The 25,676-nt window shown below is 38.5% G+C and overlaps 1 protein-coding gene across 1 annotated transcript in view; it reads left to right on the top strand.

The window, feature by feature from the left end:
- The window catches only part of E(bx) (nucleosome-remodeling factor subunit NURF301 E(bx)), a 135,768-nt gene that overhangs the window by 71,982 nt on the left and 38,110 nt on the right, over positions 1-25,676 (top strand). The window contains exons 17-21 of the mRNA XM_072306427.1: positions 2,173-2,361; positions 10,076-10,227; positions 11,443-11,589; positions 21,943-22,075; positions 23,794-24,008. Coding sequence (XP_072162528.1) covers positions 2,173-2,361; positions 10,076-10,227; positions 11,443-11,589; positions 21,943-22,075; positions 23,794-24,008 — 836 coding nt within the window. The remainder of the gene's footprint in view (positions 1-2,172; positions 2,362-10,075; positions 10,228-11,442; positions 11,590-21,942; positions 22,076-23,793; positions 24,009-25,676) is intronic.

Here is a 25,676-nt window from a genome sequence, read left to right as displayed (position 1 = left end):
CTCATAAAATCAACAAGTCGAGGCCGAATATATGAATTCATCACATATCGCGAAGACATTTACAATAAAGTTCAGTGGTTTGAATAAAAATTTCATAACTATTATCCTGTGATCAAAATTCCAATCAAACTTTATGATTTTGTAAAATTGGCAATATTTTTCTAAATATTCCAGTAAAAGTGTCTATGCCGGCGCGAAGCGCCGGCTCGAGCGAGAAAGTCCCGTGCGGTCCCCGCACCAATCCGCTAAGCGGATGGGGGGGGCGAAGCCCCCCAAATGCCGGCGCGTAGCGCCGGTACGCGGCGCGAAGCGCCGCGCATAAATTGGCCGGAGGCCAATTTTTTTAACCTGTGAAGCACTAATTTGAAATTATATTTTAAGCACAACTACGTAAGGTTTTCTATGACCCCATAACTTTCACAGAGCATATAGTTTTTTTTGTCTCTCGTGTAATTGTGATTTTTTTTTCTTCCAGTTCAATATTTTCATGATTAGCCTGCCGCAGCCCAACGGTGTTACGCAGAATGGAGGAATACATTGAAGGGAGAGAGGTTGGAGGGGTCTGCACGTTGTGAGACGCCCACTTCACCTGCGCGGCGCGTCGCACAGTGCGGTATCCTCATGGACGATACAGACAAAAATCGGCAAAAGACACTTAACTTCAAATAATGAAGATAGTAGCACTGACATAGGAAAACTCTTTGGCACTATCTAGAGTCCCTTTATACCCAGAGTTAAGACAACTCACTTTTGGTTGGGCCAGGGTTGGGCTGAAAGTGGCCTAAAAAAAATCCAATTCTGATTAGTTCTCGCTCATGGAGGCCGAAACGAGTGCACCAAGATGGCGGTACCTCGAATGTGAACAAGAATAATGAAAATATTACCTAATTGTGGTTTATCAAGAGTAAATTGTTATTTCCATAGGTCCAAAATGAAAACAGATTAAGAAATTATTCACAAACCAATTTCATTTTCTTTTTAATTGATCACTTTGTTGATGTTGTTGTTTTTGTGTGACAGACATCACAGGATTCCTGATCCTTATCCCTCAATATCGTTTGTTTGGGTGCACTCGTTTCGGCTTCCATGGCCAGCCGAGGCCGGCTGCCAGTCAGCTGATAATCGAGTTGTCTTAACTCTGGGTATAAAGGGACTCTAGCACTATCAAAGTAAAACACTGGAGGAATAAGAAAATATCTTATAACCGAATCTGTTGCATAATTTTCGAGAAAAGTTTATTTAAGGTTGTCAACCTTGAATCAGCCCTATGGTAACAATGTAAAAGCAATGTGAAACACCTACACTTTAACTTCAGATATCTCTGATAGTCTCAAAATTCGCAAGATCTTTTTGGTAGAATTTAAGTTGGGTATCTAAGGATTAAGAAAATATCAACCACCCAGAGCATTTTGCGTTTCAAGCGAGAAATCTTCATTTGAAGTTGATGTCTTTTTCCTGTGTATTTCTTATGCATCAGTGATTCTCGACCCATTTCCTGCCCACTTTCTACTCACATTTGAAGTAGTTTTGAGCGAAAAATTTTAAAAATGAACCATCATTGTGAGTCAGAAATATCTTTACGATGGCAAACTTTAAAGAAATGTTCTGAAGTTGAGTTGTGAATTTTTGATTTTCGTCCACAAAGGGCCGCACTGTGCGTCGTATACGCTTTTCCGAGGGCTTTTCTGGCTCAACGCTAACAGATACGTTCATCGAAATGCTTGAAATTTCCGTCTCTTAGTGGCCGCAAGTCGTCAATTTTACATTAAACTGATACATACCATTACCAAAAAGCCAAAATTGTAACTCTTGCCTTTTCGGGCGTTGCGAACCAGGTGAAAAATTTTCCATTTTCCCCCCTATGAAGAGGTTATTTTCTTGACCCCATAGCATAAATTAAGCTCGGGGCTAACTTGAACGTTATTTATCAAAAAAAAGGCTGCACCCTAGGGAGGGGTGGTTGAAAGGATGAGTATGAAATTTTTGCTGACAGTAGTTTTCCAAAACCCTGACTCTGACAACCACTTCCTCTAGATTTTAGGTTACACCACTCTACTAGTTTTAGGTAAATAAGAAGTTGAGAGTGTTCTTGGAAAGTGGTAAAATTGAATTGATGTGAAATATATGTTATGTTCATCTAATGAGCTTAATATTATTATTGATAAACTCCAGGCGCTGATGGGAAAGCACGAGTTATTTCTGCTCCCAATGTGTTATCCAAGTCAAGTATTGTGGGATCAAGCACACCTACTACCAATGTACAGTCTTTTATTAAAGTGCAACCTACACCACAACCGCAACAGAGGGTGCAAATCACCAAAGGACCAGATGGCAAAATTCAAGTCAAAGGGCTAATGCCAGGTTAGTTTTGAAAATTGAATAGTTACAATTTATTATCTGTATTTTTTTTTTGCCTAAAATCATTTCTAACTGTTGAACGTATATTTTGTCTGTATCACTTTTATAAAAATACCTGTGGCCATAGATCAGTTGCTACTTTTTGTGAAGTGAACGTTTGCAAACAAGTCAGTTAGGTTTCAATTGACAAATCAAAAGGGTGCAGAGGCGAACCCAAAACACAATCACTGTAGATTTTAAGATGAATCTTTTATTCGACCTTTAAAAGACAGGACTTTTTGTTCTAAATTTCAGGACAAAATGACAGATTTTCTTACATTTTTATCGAAATTATAATATGACCATGCTCGTCCGAATTTCATTGATGCATTGCGAGTGACTGATGGAATTAAGCTATCCCTACGAACTTAATGACACATTAATTTGAATGGTACTCGGTAACTTCCCATGATGATAACCAACAGATTTCTAAATCCTTCTTTAGTAGAGACGTTGATGCATTGTTTGGGGTCAGTTCTAAAGAGCCACAGTCCAAATCTTGGATGCCGTTAGCATCAATTTAAAAATTGCCAAAGATCTCCCAGGTTTTTTTTTTTTCAGGATTGCCACTGCTAACCCTGGTTAAAGTATCTCATATCTGATTGGGAGTCCATACGGAAATTGTCGGATATTTTGCACCGGTGCGCTAGTCGGCGGTGGTCGGGGAACCATTGCCGGCAAGTTACCGCCGCGCGTCGCGTCAGGTTTCCCACGGCCGACCCCAAAAGCTCAAAGCGGGCACCGAGTGGACTCGCCGCGCAACTCTCGAGCGCCGTCTCCGTATATTCGCTGAGCAACAGTTGAAAATACTGCAAAACGAACGATATATTGGATCATGGGGCCGTAATTCCTCAAAATCTACTGGAATTGACTATCCTCACTCCTTTCTATGACATTAATGTAGATGCGTCATTCTGGGAGGTATTTCTGGCTATTTATGATTTGAATACAGGTCAATGAAGGATTTGCACACAAAAATTGTATTGCTTCATCTGAGAGTGCCTTATAAGCTGAGTTCGCAATATCGTTCGTAATTTTTTTCTGACATGGGAAAGAGCCGTATGCAAAAACGACATTTTTCGCCCTCCCCACTAAAACTTATTCAAACTTCGTCTATCAGTTACTAATACTGGAGCGCTTCTTTCCCCAAATTTTCAGACCCCCAAAAAATTTTGGGGGGGCGCTAGGGGGGGTGGAAGTCAAAACCTGTGACCCTCGATATCTTTCGAACGAAACAAGATATTGAGGCCCGGTTTGGACGTAAAATCGTCAAAAATTGCATACTTTAAGATTCTAAAGGTCAAAATCCCAAAATTAAATTTTTAACTTAACTTATGTGCTTTTTTTCAGTTTTTGAGGAAAAACAATTTTTTTTAAACAGATTAAACTGAAATTTCACATTTTTTGATTTAAACCAAAACCAGTTTTTTAAATTGTTCGTCTTTTTCCGCATCCAACGAGTGGTCGTATAAGCTGGGGAACCGAACGGTTCCGGAGTTATGATCGATTGAAGTTTCCGCTCAACGCACGCCGACCGACTTTCGCGCGCAAAAAAGTCGGATTTGACTGTTATTAAATTAGATTTAATGTTCAAACTGAGCAAAATGCATTATTAGGGACTCTTGAGGGTCGCTGAGTGCAGAAAGTACAGATACTTCCAAAAAATTCACGTTTTTAAAATTACAGCTCCGGACAGGACCACTGAGCGGCCGGTCGGCGCTCAGTGGGCCTCTAAAATAGCGATACGGAGCTGTAATTTTAAAAACGTGAATTTTTTGGAAGTATCTGTAATTCCTGGACTCAGCAACCCTCAAGGGTCCCTAATAATGCATTTTGCTCAGTTTGAACATTAAATCTGATTTAATAATAGTCAAATCCGACTTTTTTGCGCGCGAAAGTCGGTCGGCGCGCGTTGAGCGGAAACTTCAATCGATCATAACTCCGGAACCGTTCGGTTCCCCAGCTTATACGACCACTCGTTGGATGCGGAAAAAGACGAACAATTTAAAAAACTGGTTTTGGTTTAAATCAAAAAATGTGAAATTTCAGTTTAATCTGTTTAAAAAAAATTGTTTTTCCTCAAAAACTGAAAAAAAGCACATAAATTAAGTTAAAAATTTAATTTTGGGATTTTGACCTTTAGAATCTCAAAGTATGCAATTTTTGACGATTTTTCGTCCAAACCGGGCCTCAATATCTTGTTTCGTTCGAAAGATATCGAGGGTCACAGGTTTTGACTTCCACCCCCCCTAGCGCCCCCCCAAAATTTTTTGGGGGTCTGAAAATTTGGGGAAAGAAGCGCTCCAGTATTAGTAACTGATAGACGAAGTTTGAATAAGTTTTAGTGGGGGGGCGAAAAATGTCGTTTTTGCATACGTTTCTTTGAGAAAAATGGATTTAAAAGTGAGAAAATGTGCCGCTTTATGACGTCATCTGGCAGCATTTCCCATTTAAACGCACGGATTTTAGCAGATAAGATTATTTGCTCATATTTTCTCTATTTGCTCATATTATCTCCAATCATAGAGAATTTGCAGGTGTCTGAAATTTGATGAATTTCGTGTTTAAGTGGAAACTACTGAGTGGACTGAAGACGAGGATTCCCTTGGTTCATGAATTGAACAATTATTGGAGAAGATATGACAAAATGATCTAATCTGCTAAAACACATGTGTTTAAATAGGAAATGCCGCCAGATGACGTCACCAGGCAGTGCGTTTCCTCACTTTTAAATCAATTTTTATACTATTTCCCATACCAGAAAAAAATTATAAAAAATACTGCGTAATCAGCTCTTTAAGCACTCTCAGGTGAAGCAATAAAGAGTTTGCATGCAAATCCTCCATTGTCCAATTTAGAAACCGAGGATATCCTTGTGCTCAGTTTTTCCAGTAGTATCATTTTATAAATGAAATTCACAAACTTTCAGACACCTGCAAATTCTCTATTGTGCTTTATGCGTTCACAACACGTCAAAACGGACGAAGTACGCCCTCAAGAGCATCAATTTTCGAAAATCTTCAAAGAAACCCGTATTTGAATCTTTAGTATGATGTTTAAAAAATATTGGCCTATCTGCGGTATGAAGGGGTCAAATTTATGCGGCGAACTTTTCTGTACTTCATATAGGGCCTTTTTTGCGATAATACGCCTTTCCGCTCTCTAAGTTGAAAATTTCGATCCACCCTAGTGTCACCTTCCCCCCCCTCCTTAATCACCAAAAATCGCGATTTTTCGCACACTTACCTTCGAACAATTTGAACACAGTTTGTGTGTTTGGAAACATCGACTTCCAGTGGAACTCTGAAAGACATCAGATCATATTTACAAGGTGCGCAGTGCACATCCCTCCTTCACGCTAAAAGAAAAGGCCGTTTTTGCGCGTTTATCCGCGGATTCAAATCCGTTTCGAATTTAAATAAGTATTTTTTGACTGTTAAAAGAGCCTTACATAAGAATCACCTTATCTTGTTTGGGAAACGTTTTTGTCCTTTTTTTTTTTTGAACTGTGTAATATGCAATGGATATAGGGGAATCAAAGTTTTCGATCAAAAAAATATTTATGTATACCTTTGACGGTTCTCTGTGTGGAAATAAGAAAAAAAAGAAGAAATGCTCATAAAAGCGTACCATTTGAGTTTTTTATAAATATAAGTCCATCCTAGAGAAACGAGAAGATCAGGCGGAGGTTGGAATTGGCGGATTTTGAATAAGGTACTTTCTTCAGAATATCGATATCGGTTACGATATTGGTTTATCGTAATTCAATCGGACAAAATTTCCCAAAAATGCTCCTTTTTAGCACCGCGCTGTTGCTAGGTAGTCACCAGAGACTCTGCAAGAAACTAACTTCGTCGATAGTACGTCAATATGAAAGTTATGCTCCACACTCTTGAATCTCAGACGTGGCGATTTATTAAATTTTTAGCTCTACAGGACGATTCTTCTCCAAAATTTATCAACATCAGAAAAAGTTACACAAAATATTTTTCATTCATTTTCTTATCATTTCTTTCTTCGTTCCAAAAATGTTCTTAAAGTTTGGTATCTTTACTACAAGCTCCGAGACCTCCTAATTTTGCGAAACTGGTGACGCTTAGTTCCAGCGTTCTACCGGGCCGATTTTCATGATTTTTCCGGCTATCGACGGGTAAATTATCTTTAGATGAGCCCGCTCTATTCAGATTTTCAAAATATGATCCAGGTTTTTTCATATTACGTGGAAAAGTAGCGAATTCTCCCATTTAAACAATGTAAATTAATATTTTTTGTCATAGTTCCTTTGAGCGTTCTACTGGGCCAATTTCCATGATTTTTGCGAGTATCGACAGGTAATAGATCCTAGATGAGCCAGCTCTAATCAGATTTTGGAAATAGTTAAGGAGAAATACGAAAAAAAGGGGGTTAACCCGGAACAAATTTCCTAACAGACTTTTCCTATGTAAACGTCATCAGTAGGTCCTCCTGAACAACATACCAAAAGTTTACCACGGTCCGACCCCGGAACACCCCCCCAAAATGACGAAAATTCAAAATGGTGGCCATGATAAGGCCTCTGGGATTTCGGTTTTTTAGAATGCGCATATAGTGTCATGTGAGGTATCAATCCCTATGTAATTTTGGTTGTAGAATTCAGATATGAGGTCAAAAAAGTTCTCCGGTCAAAGGGGGTGCCCCAAATCCAAGATGGCGGCCAATTTCGAAAGGCAGGAGGGTGAATTTTTAAAATGCGCATATAGGTTCATGTGAGGTATCATTCCCTATGTAATTTTGGTCGTAAATTTCATTTATGGAGTCATAAAAGCCCTCCGGTCAAAGGGGGTGCTCCAAATTTCAAGATGGCGGCTAAATTTGAAAGACAGGAGGGTGGATTTTTGAAATGTTTACGTGACATGGCAAGTGAGGTATCATTTCTTATGTAATTTTGGTCGTAGATTTCATTTATGAAGTCGTGAAAGCCCTCCTGTCAAAGAGGATGCCCCGAATCGACGATGGCGGCCAAATGTGAAAGCAGGAAGGTGAGCCAAAAAAACAACAATCACGTTAGAAGGCAGGTTGGCTATCAAATTCTTTGTATTTTTAGTCAAGGAGTCTGAATGAAATTTTAAAAATTAATTTTACACGAAAATGAGACGTGACATGCAAGACGGTGACCATCAAGGCTGTCCAGGGTATGAAAAGATGTGAAAAGGAGCACCTACGAGTTATTTTTGTTAATTTTGAAGCACATACATTCCCAATTAAAATAAGGATATTAAACGTGACCTACGAACTCTGATCAATATGGGAGAAAATCTGAATCAGCACATGCTGATTCATAGTCTGAGTTAGGATCGTCAGGATCTTCTTCCTGGGGTGTCTTCACGTTAATGAAGTCTTCTTAATTTATACGTAAGTCCGTGCAGCATAAGTTCATTTTCTGAAATTTTCACTTTCATACTGCATGGTGTACCGCACCTTTTTTTTTTACAATTTTACCGAATAGTTTTATGCAGTGATTTCGGACTGGAGGCAAGTTGCTTGTTATAGGATAAATTTTGTTGACATTTTTATCAAAGCACTCCAATTGATTGAAAAATTGATGTCCTCGGATATTTATTTTAAAAAAAAAAAACGAATAGGTTCGAATCGTTTCCGTTCACAATAATCGTTTCAGTTTTCTTATGTACAAGGTGCATCACCCTCTTTGACGATATCAAGAGCTGCATCTTATATGTATTTCACATGCACGACCTTACAACCGAAGGATTCGAGGCGTGTGTCGATGATTTGGATAAGTTTACTTTTAGTGACTGTATTTGTCAAAATTTACCTCTTTGATCAAAAATTGATGAAAATAGAAGAGTTTTTACAAAAACCGAAAAATGCGCGCGCGCGCTGTCTCTTTTAGGGCAAATTATTCGAGTTTTTTCCACGGAAAAAGGCCTGGAAAAATTTTCATTTTGGCCTGGAAAACCTGGAAAAGTCAGGGATTTTTTTTTCCAAAATTGGCTGGGAACCCTGTATTACCAACAGAAGATGGATTTGGTGAGAAATTGACAGTAGGCGCGTATCTGAATTGTTGGCTTCTTATATGGCGAGTGGAGTCTTTAATAAATGGTCCATTTCCTTGGCACCCGTCAAATACTGCCGTGGCTACAGATAACTTAGAAAAAAGAATTTAGTGTAGAACTGTACGATAAATTGAATTAATGAATCCAAATAATATAGGTTTGCCCTCTTTTCCATGGCCCTCGGTGGAGTGAAGACCCACCATCTAAAACGTACTGAACTTTTACTTCTTTATCCCGGTGCTTACAGCAGGTGTTTCAGATTTTTCATCCTCACTGTCTAAGGCATCTGAACTTAAATTCTGAGTTATTGCGCACTAATCAGCGAGACACCTTACCTACCACTTATGATTTCTCGACTATGATGGTCACCGCCTTGCATGTCACGTCTCATTTTCGTGTAAAATTAATTTTTAAAATTTCATTCAGACTCCTTGACTAAAAATACAAAGAATTTGATAGCCAACCTGCCTTCTAACGTGATTGTTGTTTTTTTGGCTCACCTTCCTGCTTTCACATTTGGCCGCCATCGTCGATTCGGGGCACCCTCTTTGACAGGAGGGCTTTCACGACTTCATAAATGAAATCTACGACCAAAATTACATAAGAAATGATACCTCACTTGCCATGTCACCTCTGTGCCGTCCCGTAATGTAGGATCGTATCCTGTCATTAACACTTGTTCATTACGATCTGTAAATCATCTTTATTTGTTTTACTGCCATGACTCATCAATCAATCATTGCTAAACGCATCCTTTAGACTTAAAATTTTTTCTTCTTTCCCACCAAAAACAAAAATCATTTCGTTCGTAAAAGGAAAATATACCTCATATCCTGTTTTTGGGGGGAAAAATAAAACCAACATTGATATGTAGCTAAAAGAGAAAGATGCAAAGATAAAACTCGAACGAACGAAAGAAATTCCAAAAAAAAAATATAAATGAATAAATAAAATAAATCAAAATAAAGAAAAATTAGACAGCATCGATAGTCTATTAGGCTCTCACTACTTCTGTCACGAAAGTTTTGCCGAGATTTGTTAATCTTTATCATGATAATATGAATTTTATCATGAAAATATGAACTTTATCATGAAAATACGAATTTTATCATGAAAATATGAATTTTATTAATGCTGCGGCTACAGAAAAGGGCTGCAAAGTGCCTTCAGGGGGTTGGACCGCGTAGATCCCTAGTAAATTAAATTTTTGCAGGGGTTACATAGAAATCACCAAAACACAGTAAATGTTCAGCTAAACGAGCTTGAAAGGTTAAGGTAAGGAGCTGTAAAGCTAATGAAATGTTCTTTTAGCTCGTCCAACTTTTGATTTGCTGGGTTTATTTGTATGCTCATGTGAGGGTTGGTGAGAAGACTTGGGTCACCTTGTGTGTTATCATCTTCAACAAGTTCCTGCGGCGTCTGCAGAATAGTCAACATTTACAGCCTCTTCTTATTTGCCTGATACATCAAAATCAAGGCTCATGACTACCAGGCCATCGACTGGCCTGGCGAACAGCTTTGCACCTTTGATTGAAAGTGGTAGATTAGCTATATGTTCTTTTTCTCCTGTTATTCATGGTTTATATTTATATGTAACAGTATAACTTTTCTGGTTTACTCTCCAGGTCAACAACTGGTGCAAATGCCTGACGGGAAACTACACGTTCTCAATACGCAAACAATAGCTACTGCACAGCCCAATGCAATCACGCCTTCACGTGTTGCGCTCACTAGAATAGCAACAACAACTGCAGCAGTTGTGACGTCCCCTCAACAGGTAAACGATTGGTTCATCAAATGTTAGAAACAACTTAGTCAGTGTCTGTAAATATCTTGATAGGTTTTAGAAAATCCACTTGTTAATTCTTATTGATTAGAACATCTCATACTAAGAGTAAACATGCACAAGTCTAAAATTGAAATAGAAAGAGAAACTTTTTTTACTTAATGTAGAAGGTTACGTGTGTCTGGTAATTTTTAAGCAGGCAAGAGCTGAATAAGGCTGATGAAAAGCACAGTGAAAAATATAATTCTTCGCCCTGATTTCCTTCAACCTTCTTCAATCAATTACTCTTACTTGAATCCCTTTTTGCCCGAATTTTTGCGACCATCCAAAAATAATTTTTTTTGGCTTAAAGAAGAGTGAAATCCGCAACCTTTGTACCTTAACATGTCCCTTATAGGAAATGGAATTGAAATGCGGTTTTTGTCAAATATTGTCTGACATTACCTGCCGTTTAGCTCCTAGCAGCTGTTACCTCCAAACCTAGCATCTGGATTTAGTATTAAAGTTCGCTTTGCTGTAAAATGGTGTTTGTTTCATCTTCATTTAAATTGGTCTATTCTATGTAGTGTCTTACATATGGATTGCATTTTGTGAAAAGGAACCAAGAGCATTCCAATGTCGCTAAGATTGTGCAATTTTGTTTACCTTGCAAATATGAACTGATTATCTAAAGAAGATTAATCTTTACTCTCAATAATCTATAAATTCATGACGAAAATTACGTTTGTAAATTTAATTTTTGCATGATTCCAGTAATTGTGTTGCAAAGAATGCAAGTTGCACAATCCTAGCAACATTGGAATGCTCTTGGTTCCTTTTTGCAAAATGCAATCCATATCGTTGACTTTGATGTGATGAAAAAAATCAATTGTCCTGTATGGACCTCGATATCTTTCTCAGTTGGGGAGGTATTGAGGTACAAAGCTTTCGACTTTCGTCCCACGAGTGCATCCCCATCTCTCCCAAAAAAAAAAAAAGATTTCCTGGAGGTTGGAAAGTACGGGGGAAAATGTATTAAGTAAAAGTATGTGATAGACAAGAGATTATGAAACTCTTGTGGAAGTGGTAAAAAAATGACGTTTTTGTATTGTGCTTTCTTGCTGGAAGTATTGGATCTGGAGGCATTAATGCCTCATCTAACCTAGCAATTCTTTAATATGACACAAGGTCTCAAAAATACTTTACAACGGTGTTAATTTTTTTTAGCAAACAATGGTGATCAAATCTCAAGGAGCTCCAATCTCTCCAAAAGTAAACAGCACAGTGCAGTCTACCAACTCAGTGGTAGTGAGTGGTAATCAAGTATTCACTTCTCAAAATCAATTTGTTGTGGCAACCAACTCTTCACAGCAGGTTAGCTGATTTATAAATATTTCCTGATGGTCGTTATTTGAATCAGGATTTTTAGTGAATAAGCCAGCAAGGAATTTCATATGGCATGCAAAAACTACAAAAAACACCGACCGTTTGAGGAAAACCCCGAAAATTCCGGAAATGTTGGGATCTTTTACAATGACTTTGATGATCATAAATTTTAAGTTTTGACAGCCTAAATTGTTTTATCACTAAGTTTTGCCTTTTGTTTACTTTGACAATTGTAGGGAAATGAAGGAAAAACACGATATTTGAAATTGTGAAAAGGAGAGGTATCAATAAGGTCCTTTTTTGGGCCCCCCCCCCCCCCAGAATCTGGAAATTTATGGGGGTTTTCCAAGTTGACTCAATGCAGTTTACGGAAATAAGCATGATTTGGTCCATAGGCCCATGGATACGTGTTAAACGGTTGCCTGAACATACGTCTGTCTCTGTAGGCACATTTCAGCTAATAATGGTTGTTTTTCTATCACTCTGAGGCTTCTTTGACACTAAGCACATCATCTAACTAAAACGAGCTTTTGATATGTTATCCAAGAGGCTTTAGGGCACATTTTAACCCTGGTTTGGTTTTAGTTAGATGATGTGCTAATGGACATCCATAAAAATCTGAGGGAAACACATCTTTCCAACTCTATGCACGCTACATATATTATCAAGGGCAGTTATCAAGCCTTGTTAGACTCCTACAAGGAGATTTTCTTCAATTGTGGCCAGAGAAAATCCTAACGACATGTTTCCCTTAGATTTTTGCGGATGTCCCTCAAAAGTCGACTTATGAAAAAGTTTTTTAACTATGAGCACATCATTTAACTAAAACCAAACCAGGTTTAAAATGTGTCCTAAAGCCTCTTTGATAACATATCAAAAGCTTGTTTTAGTTAGATGATGTGCTTGGTGTCAAAAAATTCTCGGAGTGCTAGGAAAACACAGACCTATGTTCAGGCAACCGTTTAACACGTATCCAACGGCCTATGGACCAAATCATAATTATTTCCATAAACCACATCGAGTAAACTTGGAAAATCTGCATTGAGTTCCAGATTCAAGGGGGGCCACATATGGGCCTCCGGGGGGGGGGGGGGGGAGGCCCTTAATGAAAAGCCTTAATCAGCTGATTAAGCATTTCAGCAGATCGGCCATATCATTTTCCAGAGGTTATTGTTTTAAGTGATGTATGCTCTAAAATGCGTAAAAACTATTCCTATATGTGATAGATGTTGAAAGTTCTTTGCTACGAATTTGGTAAGTTCTTTTAACATAGACCGTGCGCACTGTACTTTATTAACATGCAAATGGACGTTGAACTTAGTTGTGATTTCATACTATCTTAGACTCTTGACTATTCGTTAATTTCCATTAAATATTCCGGATGTCCAGAGCACCCGTCCACTATCTATTTCTAGGAACCGGCTGAACATTTAGCTTCGGGGTGAAAACTTTCAGGGGTATATCAACCCCGTGGAATTCAATGAAAATATTTTCAGCACCCCGAAACCCCATTTTAGGAGCGTTTTAAAGAGGGTGCCGGTGCCCCCGTTTCTCACATATTTCTAATAGGAAGGGTATGTTTTCACTTCGGATTTAAATTCTACAGCCTAAAATAAGAACTTTTGGTTCTCTGCATTTTTTCCCTGACCTTCATTTTGTGAAGTTACAGGGCATTCTGGGGCATTTATTGGGCAAACAGTCTACGTTAAAATTATCCAATTTTCAAAATCTAAAAGTGTTCGGGGAAAAGAGATCAATACCATTTTATTGATTTGCTCATGGCCCCCGTTGATCCAAAATTTAGTCCAGTCAAATTAGATCAAATATCCCGAATTAGGGGAAAAAATTCCCATACAAGCTATTTTTGGCTTAAGTTGCTTGTTAGGGTCTAGAGAGGCACACAGTTTGTTGACTACGATCCAAAAATGGCAAAAAACTTGCAATTTTTGATTGGAATATGCCGCTTCCAGGGCTCATTGGTGGTACCCTCAGGAGTAATTCTGGAAGGGGCAACACTGTGAGACCCGCATTTGGAGCAAGATGGCGGCCGTTAAAGTTCGTCATTTTGGTTTTTTTCAAAGCGCTGTCCCTCGATTGCTATTGATCCGATTTTGATCAACTTTTTTTTAAATGAAAGGTAATTTCAAGGAGACCAATTTTATTTCCTATCAATTTTCCTGTTATACTTAAAGATTTTTTTCTAAATGGGGAAAAACTAAAAAATTTCAAATTTTTTGAAATTTTAAGGTCCAATAACTTTTTGACCCCAAAGCTGAATGTTCAGCCGGTTCCTAGAAATAGATAGTGGACGGGTGCTCTGGAACATCCGGTATATTTAATGGAAATTAACAAATAGTCGAGAGTCTAAGATAGTATAAAATCACAACCAAGTTCAACGTCCATTTGCATGTTAACCCTTTCCACTCAAATTTTGTTTAAGGTCACCCGCCCCCAACTCTGATTTAATTTGGCGGAAATTAAAGGTTTTTGGGAGCGATGGCTCCCCGGTGACACCTAGCGGCGAAATTTTGAACTCACTACTTTATTTTTACTCAAGTAGTTCCGTAGTGTCACCAGAGAGCGCAGCACAGGCTTCCATGGCCATTATTTTCACTGTTTCCGAGCGATGAGGAAGATGGAAATTTTGTCGAGCACAGCTCGACACCTGAGCGGAACCCCTGAATCAATTTTGTCGAGTCCTGCTCGACACCTGAGTGGAAAGGGTTAATGAAGTACAGAGCACACAGTCTATGTTAAGTGAACTTACCAAACCGTAGTAAATAACTTTGATATAATACAGAATTATATTTCATTTAATATATTATAGCAAATGACCATTGAGGGACTATATACAAAAAAGGCTCTCATGCCAAAACTTTTTTTTGAGGAAAACCTGTCTGAAGGTTTCTAACACTACCATTCAAAGATTAATTACTTTGCAACTAATTTTTTTTTGTGAGTGTGATGCCTATTCTTAGAAAGAGGGAGAGGTTTACTGTCAAATTTTTAGGAAAGGGCAGTTTTAAAATAGTATACCTTAAATGCAGGGTAAGGGCCGTTTTTGCATGGTGTGGCAATTTAAGCCAATTCAACCTCTCCTAAACAGTAATTTTATGAGAGAAACTAGAGGGCTCTGCCCCCTGGCCCCTCCACGGCCCAACCCCCTCGTAGATTCTGTCAAATTATGATGAGAACATCACTTAATTTTTTTTTTATACATTCTTGCTGTAATATTTATTAATACTACTTAACTTCCTTCAGATGCTTATCAATTCAAATCATTCATTAATATTTTAGCTAAAAACTTACCTTCAGTAATGGTATAATTTTCCAAAGAGGTTGTCCCATTTTCCGTAGAAAATGGCCGCAAGAGCCTTGCAGTAACAATGAATTTGATTTTAAATTGATTAAATTTCGAATAAATTAAATTTGTGGAACTATGTGTCATTAACATAACAAATATGCACATACTTTCTCAAATTAAATCAAGCAAAAACATACCTACATCACTAAAGAGGTTGTCCCATTTTCCATAGAAAATGGCCGCAAGAGCATTCCCATCCATACTTTCAGGAATCATAACGTATCATCAGAGAAGCCTAAATCCGGTGTCATTTCTCGTCTAGCCCCACAAGGGGAGGGGGGCAGGGGGTCAAAGGTCAAACGCTCCGACCGCCATAACTTTTGAACGAATCATCAGATCAACTTGATCTTGGGCTCGAATGAAAGCTCTTGACGAGACCTTTCATTTGTTGTATAGTAGTGTCTATTTTTGGTAATTTTTCAACGTATAAAAAAAAATCATTTTTTGATTTTTCAAGGCCAAAAAATTCAGTTTTTCTGGGTTTTCTCTAAAAGGGAACGCATGAATCATTACAAAAACCAATTTAAATGAAAGCCCTTGATTCAAGCTTTAAAACGAGCTATCGTTGAACCTGGGGAAATGAATGGTTCAAAAGTAATGACCCTTCAAAGTTGGCGTGGCGCGCTATTTTCGAAGCGCGCGGAGTGTATACTCGCGTGCCACCCCTCCCTACCTTTTCCCCTGGGGCCCGCTTCAGTTGATAACGGATACAGAAAGGTCCAAAGCTCCTTCCACCTAAAGAATGACCAATCATTAGTGTAAAATTACTTTTATTTCTAACGAAAAAAGGGAAATAAAAATAAATTAAATGCTAATAAACGATAGGACACTGGCATACATTATTTTTTCGCCCTCCCCTCCATGATTTAATATTTAATAGCCAAATCAAGCCTCTCATCATTACGGTATCTGATCATTCCCGTGCAGGTAAATCTTGATGAGAGGGAAATAGATCAGAGAGAGTTGAGGGAAAGATATTCTGTAGTAAATGCGTGTTTCAAGTGCTGGTCGGCTAGTTGCGTACCACACCGTATGAATATTATCTACAGCTTTTCAGTGTATTTTGCGGTATAAGAAGCTTGATTTGGCTATTAAATATTAAATCATAGAGGGGAGGGCGAAAAAATAATGTATGCCAGTGTCTTATCGTTTATTAGCATTTAATTTATTTTTATTTCCCTTTTTTCTTTAGAAATAAAAGTAATTTTACACTAATGATTGGTCATTCTTTAGGTGGAAGGAGCTTTGGACCTTTCTGTATCCGTTATCAACTGAAGCGGGCCCCAGGGGAAAAGGTAGGGAGGGGTGGCACGCGAGTATACACTCCGCGCGCTTCGAAAATAGCGCGCCACGCCAACTTTGAAGGGTCATAACTTTTGAACCATTCATTTCCCCAGGTTCAACGATAGCTCGTTTTAAAGCTTGAATCAAGGGCTTTCATTTAAATTGGTTTTTGTAATGATTCATGCGTTCCCTTTTAGAGAAAACCCAGAAAAACTGAATTTTTTGGCCTTGAAAAATCAAAAAATGATTTTTTTTTATACGTTGAAAAATTACCAAAAATAGACACTACTATACAACAAATGAAAGGTCTCGTCAAGAGCTTTCATTCGAGCCCAAGATCAAGTTGATCTGATGGTTCGTTCAAAAGTTATGGCGGTCGGAGCGTTTGACCTTTGACCCCCTGCCCCCCCTCCCCTTGGGGGGCTAGAGGAGAAATGACACCGGATTTAGGCTTCTCCGATGATACGTTATGATTCCTGAAAGTATGGGTGGAAATGCTCTTGCGGCCATTTTCTCTGGAAAATGGGACAACCTCTTTAGTAATGTAGGTATGTTTTCGCTTGATTTAATCTGAGAAAGTATGTGCATATTTGTCATGTTAATGACACATAGTTCCACAAATTTAATTTATACATAAAGTCGCTTTTATAGCGCCGCCTTGCGCTCTGCAACGCCCAATCGCCATTGCCCCCTATCCTCCCAGAGATCATCAGGCAATTGGCACCTTCTGATCTCCTCCTCCACCCCTTGTCGCCAATCTTTCACAGGACGTCCACGCCGTTGCTTTCCGGGAGGAACCCAATCGAAGACCTGCTTGGGCAACTGATCATCTGCCATCCTTCGCACATGTCCATACCAGACCAACTGCTTGGACCTGATATCGTGCACGATGTCCTTTTCCACACCCATTATCTCGCGTACCCTTTCATTGCAGACACGCTCTCTTCTCGATATCCCAGCAGACCTTCGCCAAAAGTCCATCTCGGTTGCCCTAAGCATGTCTTCAGTTCTTTTCTTGAGTTGCCAGATCTCACTCCCGTAAGTTACGATACTCTTCACGATGACGTTGTAAATTTTTCTTTTGGTCTCCTTGAAGATACTCTGGTCCCAGAGAACCCCACTTAGCATCGCAATAGCTTTCCTCAAATTTAATTTATTCGAAATTTAATCAATTGAAAATCGAATTCATTGTTACTGCAAGGATGAATCTAACTGAATTAGGATGAACTTAGATTAACTGGGATAAATGCAGTTGCATCTATCAAACTACCGTATAGGTTGTTTATTGATCTTCGATATGTTGTTCAGGACTGACTAAAACTGGGTGCATTGATATTAACCGGGTTAAATGTACGAAATTTGAGAAAAGGGGAATAATCTTCCTTGCAAGCAAGGAGCCCAACCCCAACCCCTCGGGACTGCCGTACCTGGCACCCAAGGAACCGTGGTGTGTTTGATGTGTTTCGTGTGTTGATTTGTATGGTGTGTTTGATGAGTTTAGTGTGTGAATTTGTTGATTTTCATTCAGAATAGAGGGATGATACCAACATACACACTATCATAGGTCTTCAAGTTTCATTCCGTTTTTCTGAGACGACACTCTATTATTTAAAACCAGATATAAATTGATATTTATCATTTTCTATACTAAAAAATTCTCAGGTTTCCTTCATTTTAATTTCTGGTAACGCTTAGTTACAACTCTTTACCGGACCGATTTTTATGTTTTTGCCGCTATCGACTGGCAAGTTTGATGTGTTTGGAGTGTTTAGTGTCTTTGATGTGTTCGATGAGTTTGATGTGTTCAGTGAGTTTGATGTGTTTATTGTGTTTGATGTGTGTGGTGTGTTTGGTGTAAAGCCCCCAAAATGTTTGGTGTATTTGATGTGTTTGATTTGCTTGATATGTTTGATTTGCTTGATATGTTTTGTGTGTTCCATGTATTTGGTGTGTTCAATGTGTTTGATGTGTTTTTTTTGTTTGGTGTGTTTGATGTGTTGGGTCAGTTTAATGTGTTCGGTGAGTTTGATGTGTTTAGTGTGTTTAAAGTGTTTAGTCTGCTTGATGTGTTCGGTGTGTTTGATGTATTTAGTACGTTTGATGTGTTTGATTTGCTTGATGAAATTTGTGGTTCTATGTGTTTGGTGTGTTTTTTTGTGATTAGTGAGATTGATATGTTTGGTGTGTTCGATGTGTTCGGTGTTCTTGGACTGTTTGATGTGTTCAGTGAGTTTGATGTGTTATTTGGTGTGAAGCCACCACAGTTTTTGGTGTGTTTGTGGGAAGTAATTCAGCCCCCTGCTTTAAATAGAATGATATATCGAAAATCGATGCACAAAGAGCGATATCCTTCCTATTATCCCGGTTACTGAATATAAGTACATCCTGTTTTATCCATGGCTATTGTTTTAAGGTAAAATTCCTCCCTTTTATCCCGGTTAATATCAATTAATCCTGGTTTATCCCTGTCAATCCTGCCTTAAATCGAACAATATATCGAAGATTGATATACAAAGATCGATATCCTTCCCTTTATGCCAGTTAAAGAATAAAGGTACATCCCGTTTTATCCATGACTATCCTGTCTAGGTAAAAATCCTCCCTTTTATCCCGGTTCATATTGATTCATCCTGTTTTTTACTTGTCAATCCTGCTTAGAATCGAACGATATATTGAAGATAAATATGAAAAGGACGATATCCTTCCCTTTATCCCGGTTTATTATTATAGGTAGATCCCGTTTTATCCATGACTATCCTGTATAGATAAAATTCCTCCCTATTATCCCGGTTACAATGAAGAAATCCCATTTTATCCCAGTCGATACTGCTTTAAATCAAACGATATATCGAAGATCGATATATAAAGATAGATATTGATCCTTTTATTCCCGTTAAAAAATGGAGATACATCCCGTATTATCCATGACTATCCTCTACAGGTAAAATTCCTCCCTTTTATCCCGGTTACTATGAAGAAATCCCGTTTTATCCATGTCAATACTGCCTTAAAACAAATGAAATATCGAAGATCGATATTCAAAGATCGATATCCTTCCTTTATCCCGGTTTCTTAATACAGGTACATCCCGTTTTATCCATGACTATCCTGTATAGGTAAAATTTCTCCTGTATATCCCGGTCACTATGAGGAAATCCTGTTTTATCTCAGTCAATACTGCTTTCAATCAAACGATACATCGAAGATCGATACTGAAAGATCGATATCCTTCCCTTTATCCAGGTTTATCATTATAGGTACATCCCGTTTTATCCACAACTATCCTGTATAGATAAAATTCCTCCCTCTTATCCCGGTCACTATGAAGAAATCCTGTTTTATCTCAGTCAATACTACTTTCAATCAAACGATATATCGAAGATCGATACTGAAAGATCGATATCCTTCCTGTTATCCTGGTTTCCTAATATGGGTACATCCCTATTTATCCATGACTATCCTGTATTGGTAAAATTCCTTCCTGTTATCCCGGTTACTATGAAGAAATCCCGTTGTATCCCAGGCAATTTTGCTTTAAAACAAACGATGTATTGAAGATCGATATTCTAAGATCCATATCCTTTCTGTAATCCTGGTTGCTTAATATAGGTACATCCCGTTTTACCGGTTAATATCAATAAATCCCGTTTGATACGTGTCTATCATGTTTAATATCGAATGATGTAAGGAAGCATACATTTAAATTTCCTGGGATATTCAATGGCGTCTTCTGATTGGTTAATGAACGACCAATGAGAATGCAAAATGACACGAATGTACACACAAAAAAGGCCTTATTTTTTTTTTTTACTATAGTAAGATAACCTTCAACAGCGCACAAAATTTGTGGAACATACCCTTAAATGATCTGGGACCAGACTGTCATAATTGATACCTAGTGCAGAGTAAGGCTGGTGGAGAGGACTGGTGGGAAAACCTCGTGCATTGTACAACAGTGTGTTCATACCTCTAACCATCTTTGTGTAACAAGTTGTCTCCAAAGGTTCAATTTTGCCTCTCTGCTGCGCACAATTTTCAGCAAAATTTTTCCTAGAATCAGGGGATTCCGACCAAATTAGGTATAATTATTCGTCAAGGTAAGGAGGATTGACTTGACGGAGCCGTTTTCTGCAAAACAGGCAAAAAAGCCCTTTTTGCAAATGGATTGCTTTTTGCAAAAAGGAACCAAGAGCATTCCAATGTTGCTAGGCTTATGCAACTTACATTCTTTGCAGTAAAATACTGAAATAATAAAAAAAAAATTAAAGGATGTGTTATTAAGGGGGGTTTTATAGCTTAAAAGGTTTGAGGGTCTAAGCATGCTAGCCTTTTAGTTTAGACCCTCAAACATTGAGAGACACTCATTTTAGCTGAACCGGTTGTAGCTGTAACCGGTCTGGACTGTGGCAAAATAAGGAAGTACACAGTCCATGAATACCTTTGAAGTCGCTAAAATGGAAAAGCTTGACCACCGTGTGCCCATCAAATGGACTATGTACTACCTTCGTGACCTAAGTATTGTTAATTATTTCAAAAACTATTCTCATACTTATGGGATTACTTTTGCAACTACTGGAATTGAAAAGATTGGCACGAAATTCGAACAAGTTTCATATATTTATTTATGTGAAAAGTGACATAAGTTCACTTTTAAGAGCCAGCGCAAGGGACTAACCACTTTCATATTCGAATATGCAAATCTTTAGTAAATCCATCACAACATATTTAAAGGAGAAAGTGGCAGTCGCTTGCGCTCATACCAATCTAATTTAGGACCGAAAATGAGCAATTATTCGAGAAAACTGCAAGACTTCACTACTTTGCGCGGGTATATCAGGCAAATACCTTTCAAAAACACCTCAAATAAGGCCAAGTTCTCACAGGGTAGATGATTAAGAGTCGATTTGACCATACATGACTTTATTCTAAGCTGTTTCAATTTTCGACAAAAGTTAGGGCCAAAATACCCCCCTTAATGGAACACATCCTTTACAAAAGTAATTTTTGTCTTGAATTTGTAGTTAATTCGATATCAAAGTTAAACTTGTTTAGATGATCCGTTTAGATTTGCAAGGTAAAAATAGTTGCACAATCTTAGCAACATCAGAATGTTCTTGATTCTTTTTTTGCAAAATGCAATCCAAATAATACCTCAATTAAAGGGTTGTTCAAAAAACCGAAAGTTTACAAAATCTTGTCTCCAAGTCATGTTCCCATGACCAAGGGATCTCAATAGAGGTCCCTGAAACTTGCAGCCTCCTAGGTGAAGCATAGACATATGCCCTTTCGCCATTTTATCCCCATGATAAATTATATTGACTTTAGTGGAGGAAGAATAGGCCTTGCATTTAAAAATCAATTATGGTGTACAAAATACAGTCGATCAAAAAACAAGATCATCAGAGGAACGTTTGGGAGCCAAAAACTTTCACTTGGGTATCTGCAGATAGGGAAGTTCATGGCACTGCCGGTTCAACGCATCTCACAGAGGCCCAAAAACATCCTCTCGACTAACACAGTGAAAAATTCTTACCGCTTTTTAAACTGCCTTAATCACTGGTATGAATTCATGGAGGGTTTCAAAATTCCCCTTTCAGTCTGCTTTGCTCTAGTCATTGACTTTCACGTTGAATTCTGATAGTAAACCATAGCCTTTCAATCAATCATTTTTTCAATTTTTTATTTTCTTTTAGCTATTACAAACGGGTGGTCAACAAGTGGTCGTAAACAATGCCAGTAAAAACCTTGTTCAGCAACTGGCAGCTGGTAGTGCCACCTTGGCAACCATTAATGGACAGCAAGTGTTAATTCGTTCGGCTTCAGCCGGTAAGTTTTAAGCTTTACTAGTAATTTTTTTTAAAATTTTGTCTGTAAAAATTTTTTTAAAAGTTTGCTTTAACTATACAATCTCACGCAAAAATGAAATGCCCCCATTTTTCTGCGCTGATAGCCAAACTGGGTTTTCCCTAATAAGATGATTCAAGCATGTCTGTCTAAAATAAGTTTTAGCAGGTTCAAGTGTGAAGTACTAGAGGTTCAATAAAAGTTAATGACAATAAATTGCCCACTAAACGTTTTTTTTTTAAACGGAACTCAGTAAGACATTCACATTTTATATCTTTTCGCAAAATTTCCCAACACTTCCTCATCTTTCTCTTTTTTTCTTCTCTCCCTCCTTTTTCTTGGTTTTTTGCCCTTTTGTCTTTGTGTTCAGATATTTTCAAAGTGAAATATAATGTTTCTGGTTCATCATGGAAAATGAGCGTTGTGTCTACAAGGCAGGGTACTATACAGGGTGTTCCAAAAGTCCTTTCCACCACTTCTAACTTTTTACCTAATGAGGTACAGATTTGAAACTCGAGGATGTTTCTTGGTCAAAGGGAGCTACTTTTTGGCCTCCTTAAAATTTTCAGGGGCTGGGGGGCCCCTCTTGGGGGCTATGGACTCCAACTTCTTTTTTCAATTGGGAAGACCCCCATTGTAATAGCTGGTTCGAAAAAGCTGAAAAGAAAAACCTTTTTGCACCAACTGGAAGTAGATATCTCAAACTGTTTCAAAATGGCGGTCGGTTAATAGTTCAAACCAAGTTCGAATTTGTTAATCTTATGTCAAACTATCTGTAAGTTCCAAGTTACAGGCAAATCCGTCGGCAATAAACCGAGGTGGCAATTTTCGGTAATTTTGAACTTTTACTGGTCACCATTTTGAAACGGTTTGAGGCATTGACTTCGGGTTTGCGCGAAAAGTTTTTTTTTTATGCTCTTCCGAATTAATTATCACAAAGGGGGTTTTTTCATTTGAAATAAAAAAGTTGGGGTCCGTTATTCCCATGGGGGCCCCCCTGTAAAGGTTAGGGGGGCTCAAAAGTAACGCTCTTTGACCTAGGAACATCCCTCAAGTTTCAAATCTTTACCTTAATTAGGTAAAAAGTTAGAGGGGGATAGAAGGGACTTTTGGATCATCCGGCGTTAAAAATCGCAATATGTGCTTCTTTATTGAAAGAGGATTATTCAAAAATGCGATTTATCTCCTCCCCCTTTGGATCTGGTTTGGAGTTTGATACGTTGTTCGCTATTCCAAGGCATACCTTTTTCCAGCAATGGTAAGTTTGAAAAGCATTTTCCTTGGGCGCTGCAGTGTTGCCCAGTTGAATGCTGTAGATGCCATAAAAATTGAGCTTTGAAGTCGCGGTTTAAACGATTTTTTTTAAAAGAATGCACACTTTAAAGATATGTTCTTATTTTTATGTAACTTTAGTTTAATCAATTTTTTTCTGTGCGTTTAGTAAGTAAACACATACATTTGTTAATTTGTGTTAAGTCGGTTTCAAGGAATCGGATAAATGCTGAAAACTCTATTATTCCACAGACTTTGGATAAAAATCTTTTTTTTTCACCAAAAATAGAGGGAACCAAGTGGAAATCCTGAGTTTTCATTAGGGAATTTTTCCATGGAAATTAGGAAATCAGGGGATCGTCAGGGAATGGACAAAATAAAAAATTTCAGACAATATATCTAAGAATGATTTCCTTTGGTTTGTTCAGGAGCTGGCCCAACCATTTTAGGGGCAGGTGGTGCAACTACAACGATGTTAGGTGGTCAAACTGTGAAAGTTGTTAAATCTAGTAATCAGTTTCAACTGCACTCAAGTCCTCCACCTTTGGCACCAACGCCCCCCATTAACACTTCAATGTCTGTCGCTGCCTCTTCATCACCACTTAAAACAACTCCTCAGGTGCCCTGTTCAACACCGACATCAGTAAGTCTTTTATTTCTCCTATTAATTTTCATCCACAACTGAGCCAAATAATCAAGTTTTAATATGACTTTTCATTGTTTCTAGATGTGTTAACACACTGCCTGCAGGTCGTATTGACTGGTATTGAAGGGGTCCACAAGAGCCAAGCCGGTTAGTTCTGCCGGGGTACAGTTACCTGTGTCGAATGCTTTCGTTACGCCAGCGGTTGTCTAAGCTGTGTATATGTTTATCGCTCACAATCAGAATGGCTTTAAAGGCGGGGAGGGGGGGGAGCGCTGCGGTTGGGGGAAATATGCACGACACACACCATGGCAGGCAATCAAAGTCCCTGGAGTAATTAAAACTAGTGGCATCAAGCTCATTCAAATTCAGCATGGGGACTATCTTCTTGTCCCTCCTAAGCCCCCCCCCCCCAATTGTCTCAAAAGTGCACCTGAATTCTGTATCTTAAATCCCCCCTCCCCCAATCGTTTCAAAAGTGCACCTGAATTCTGTATCTTAAATGTGCTGGGCACATAAAATTCTAATGCAGGAGCAGGGATGCAGAAACTTCTAAGGGTTCCCCCAAAATAAATTTAGGTTTCCTCATTTTAACTTTTCGCAGAATTTTGCCCAACCTATAAAGTAATGCGGTCGACAGTTGGGTTCCCTCAAAACAGCGCGGTCAGCAGTTTGGTTCCCCCAAAACAGCACGCTTGAATGTTTTGTTCTCCCAAAAATAGCGCGCTCGACAGTTAGGTTCCCTCAAAGTAGCGCACGCAACAGTCAAGTTCCCCCTAAATCCTAAAAAAAAAAAATTTCGTCCTCACATGGGTTCCCCCATTTTTCTCGTCCTCTCATAGGTTCCCCCTTTTCACGCGAATGGCCAGTCGTGTGGTTGGGAAGTTTCTGCACCCCTGCGCAGGAGCAACCTTAGTATGTCAAATACGGCTCAAACAGCATTTTTAATGCTTGGAATTCTGGTATTGCAAATCTACAAGACTGTCTCAAACACAGTCCATCCTTGGATTAGACTTAACATAGAAGAGGGGACAAGAGGCCCCAACAAAAACCACATAGCTGGCTTTTACCAAAATCAGTCCAAATACATTTGGACGGATTTTACTGGATTCAGGCTTGTTGCACTTCATGTCTTGTAATTAGTTTTTGGTTTTCAACCGAGAACTAAACCTCTTAATGCCTCAATACTTTCTGTGAATATACCCTCTAGATTATGGACGATTTTCCCACTAAATTTCAAGTTTCAGTGTTCCCTAATCCTCAGTTTAAAAAAATAGAACATGAAAGAAATCACTCAACTTTCTGATGTAGTGAGGCTGATTCCGACTGACTCCGTACATTTTATCAACTTAACAGGAGAGCAAATTTTGCAAATCCAAGGGGTTAAACTGTCAAGTACATTTTTCTACTGACTTAAAGATAATTAATGATCCTTTGAAGCTTCCTTATCATTGTCTCTGGGTGAATCGGGGAAAAAATTATGTATTGACCGAGCTATTAGAAATTACGTAGATAGGTTTGTCACTGAGTACGCAACTGCATCATATGTGGTCTGTCCGGAAAGTATCAGGACTTTTTAGATTTTGAGAAATCGAGCTTACCCATGACATTGTGGCTTTAATCTCCTTCGAAGTACTCTCCGTAAGACACAATGCACTTGTTCCAGCG

Source organism: Bemisia tabaci, chromosome 1, assembly GCF_918797505.1.
Source record: "Bemisia tabaci chromosome 1, PGI_BMITA_v3".
Lineage (NCBI taxonomy): Eukaryota > Metazoa > Arthropoda > Insecta > Hemiptera > Aleyrodidae > Bemisia > Bemisia tabaci.
This window is presented reverse-complemented; position numbering and strand designations above follow the sequence as displayed.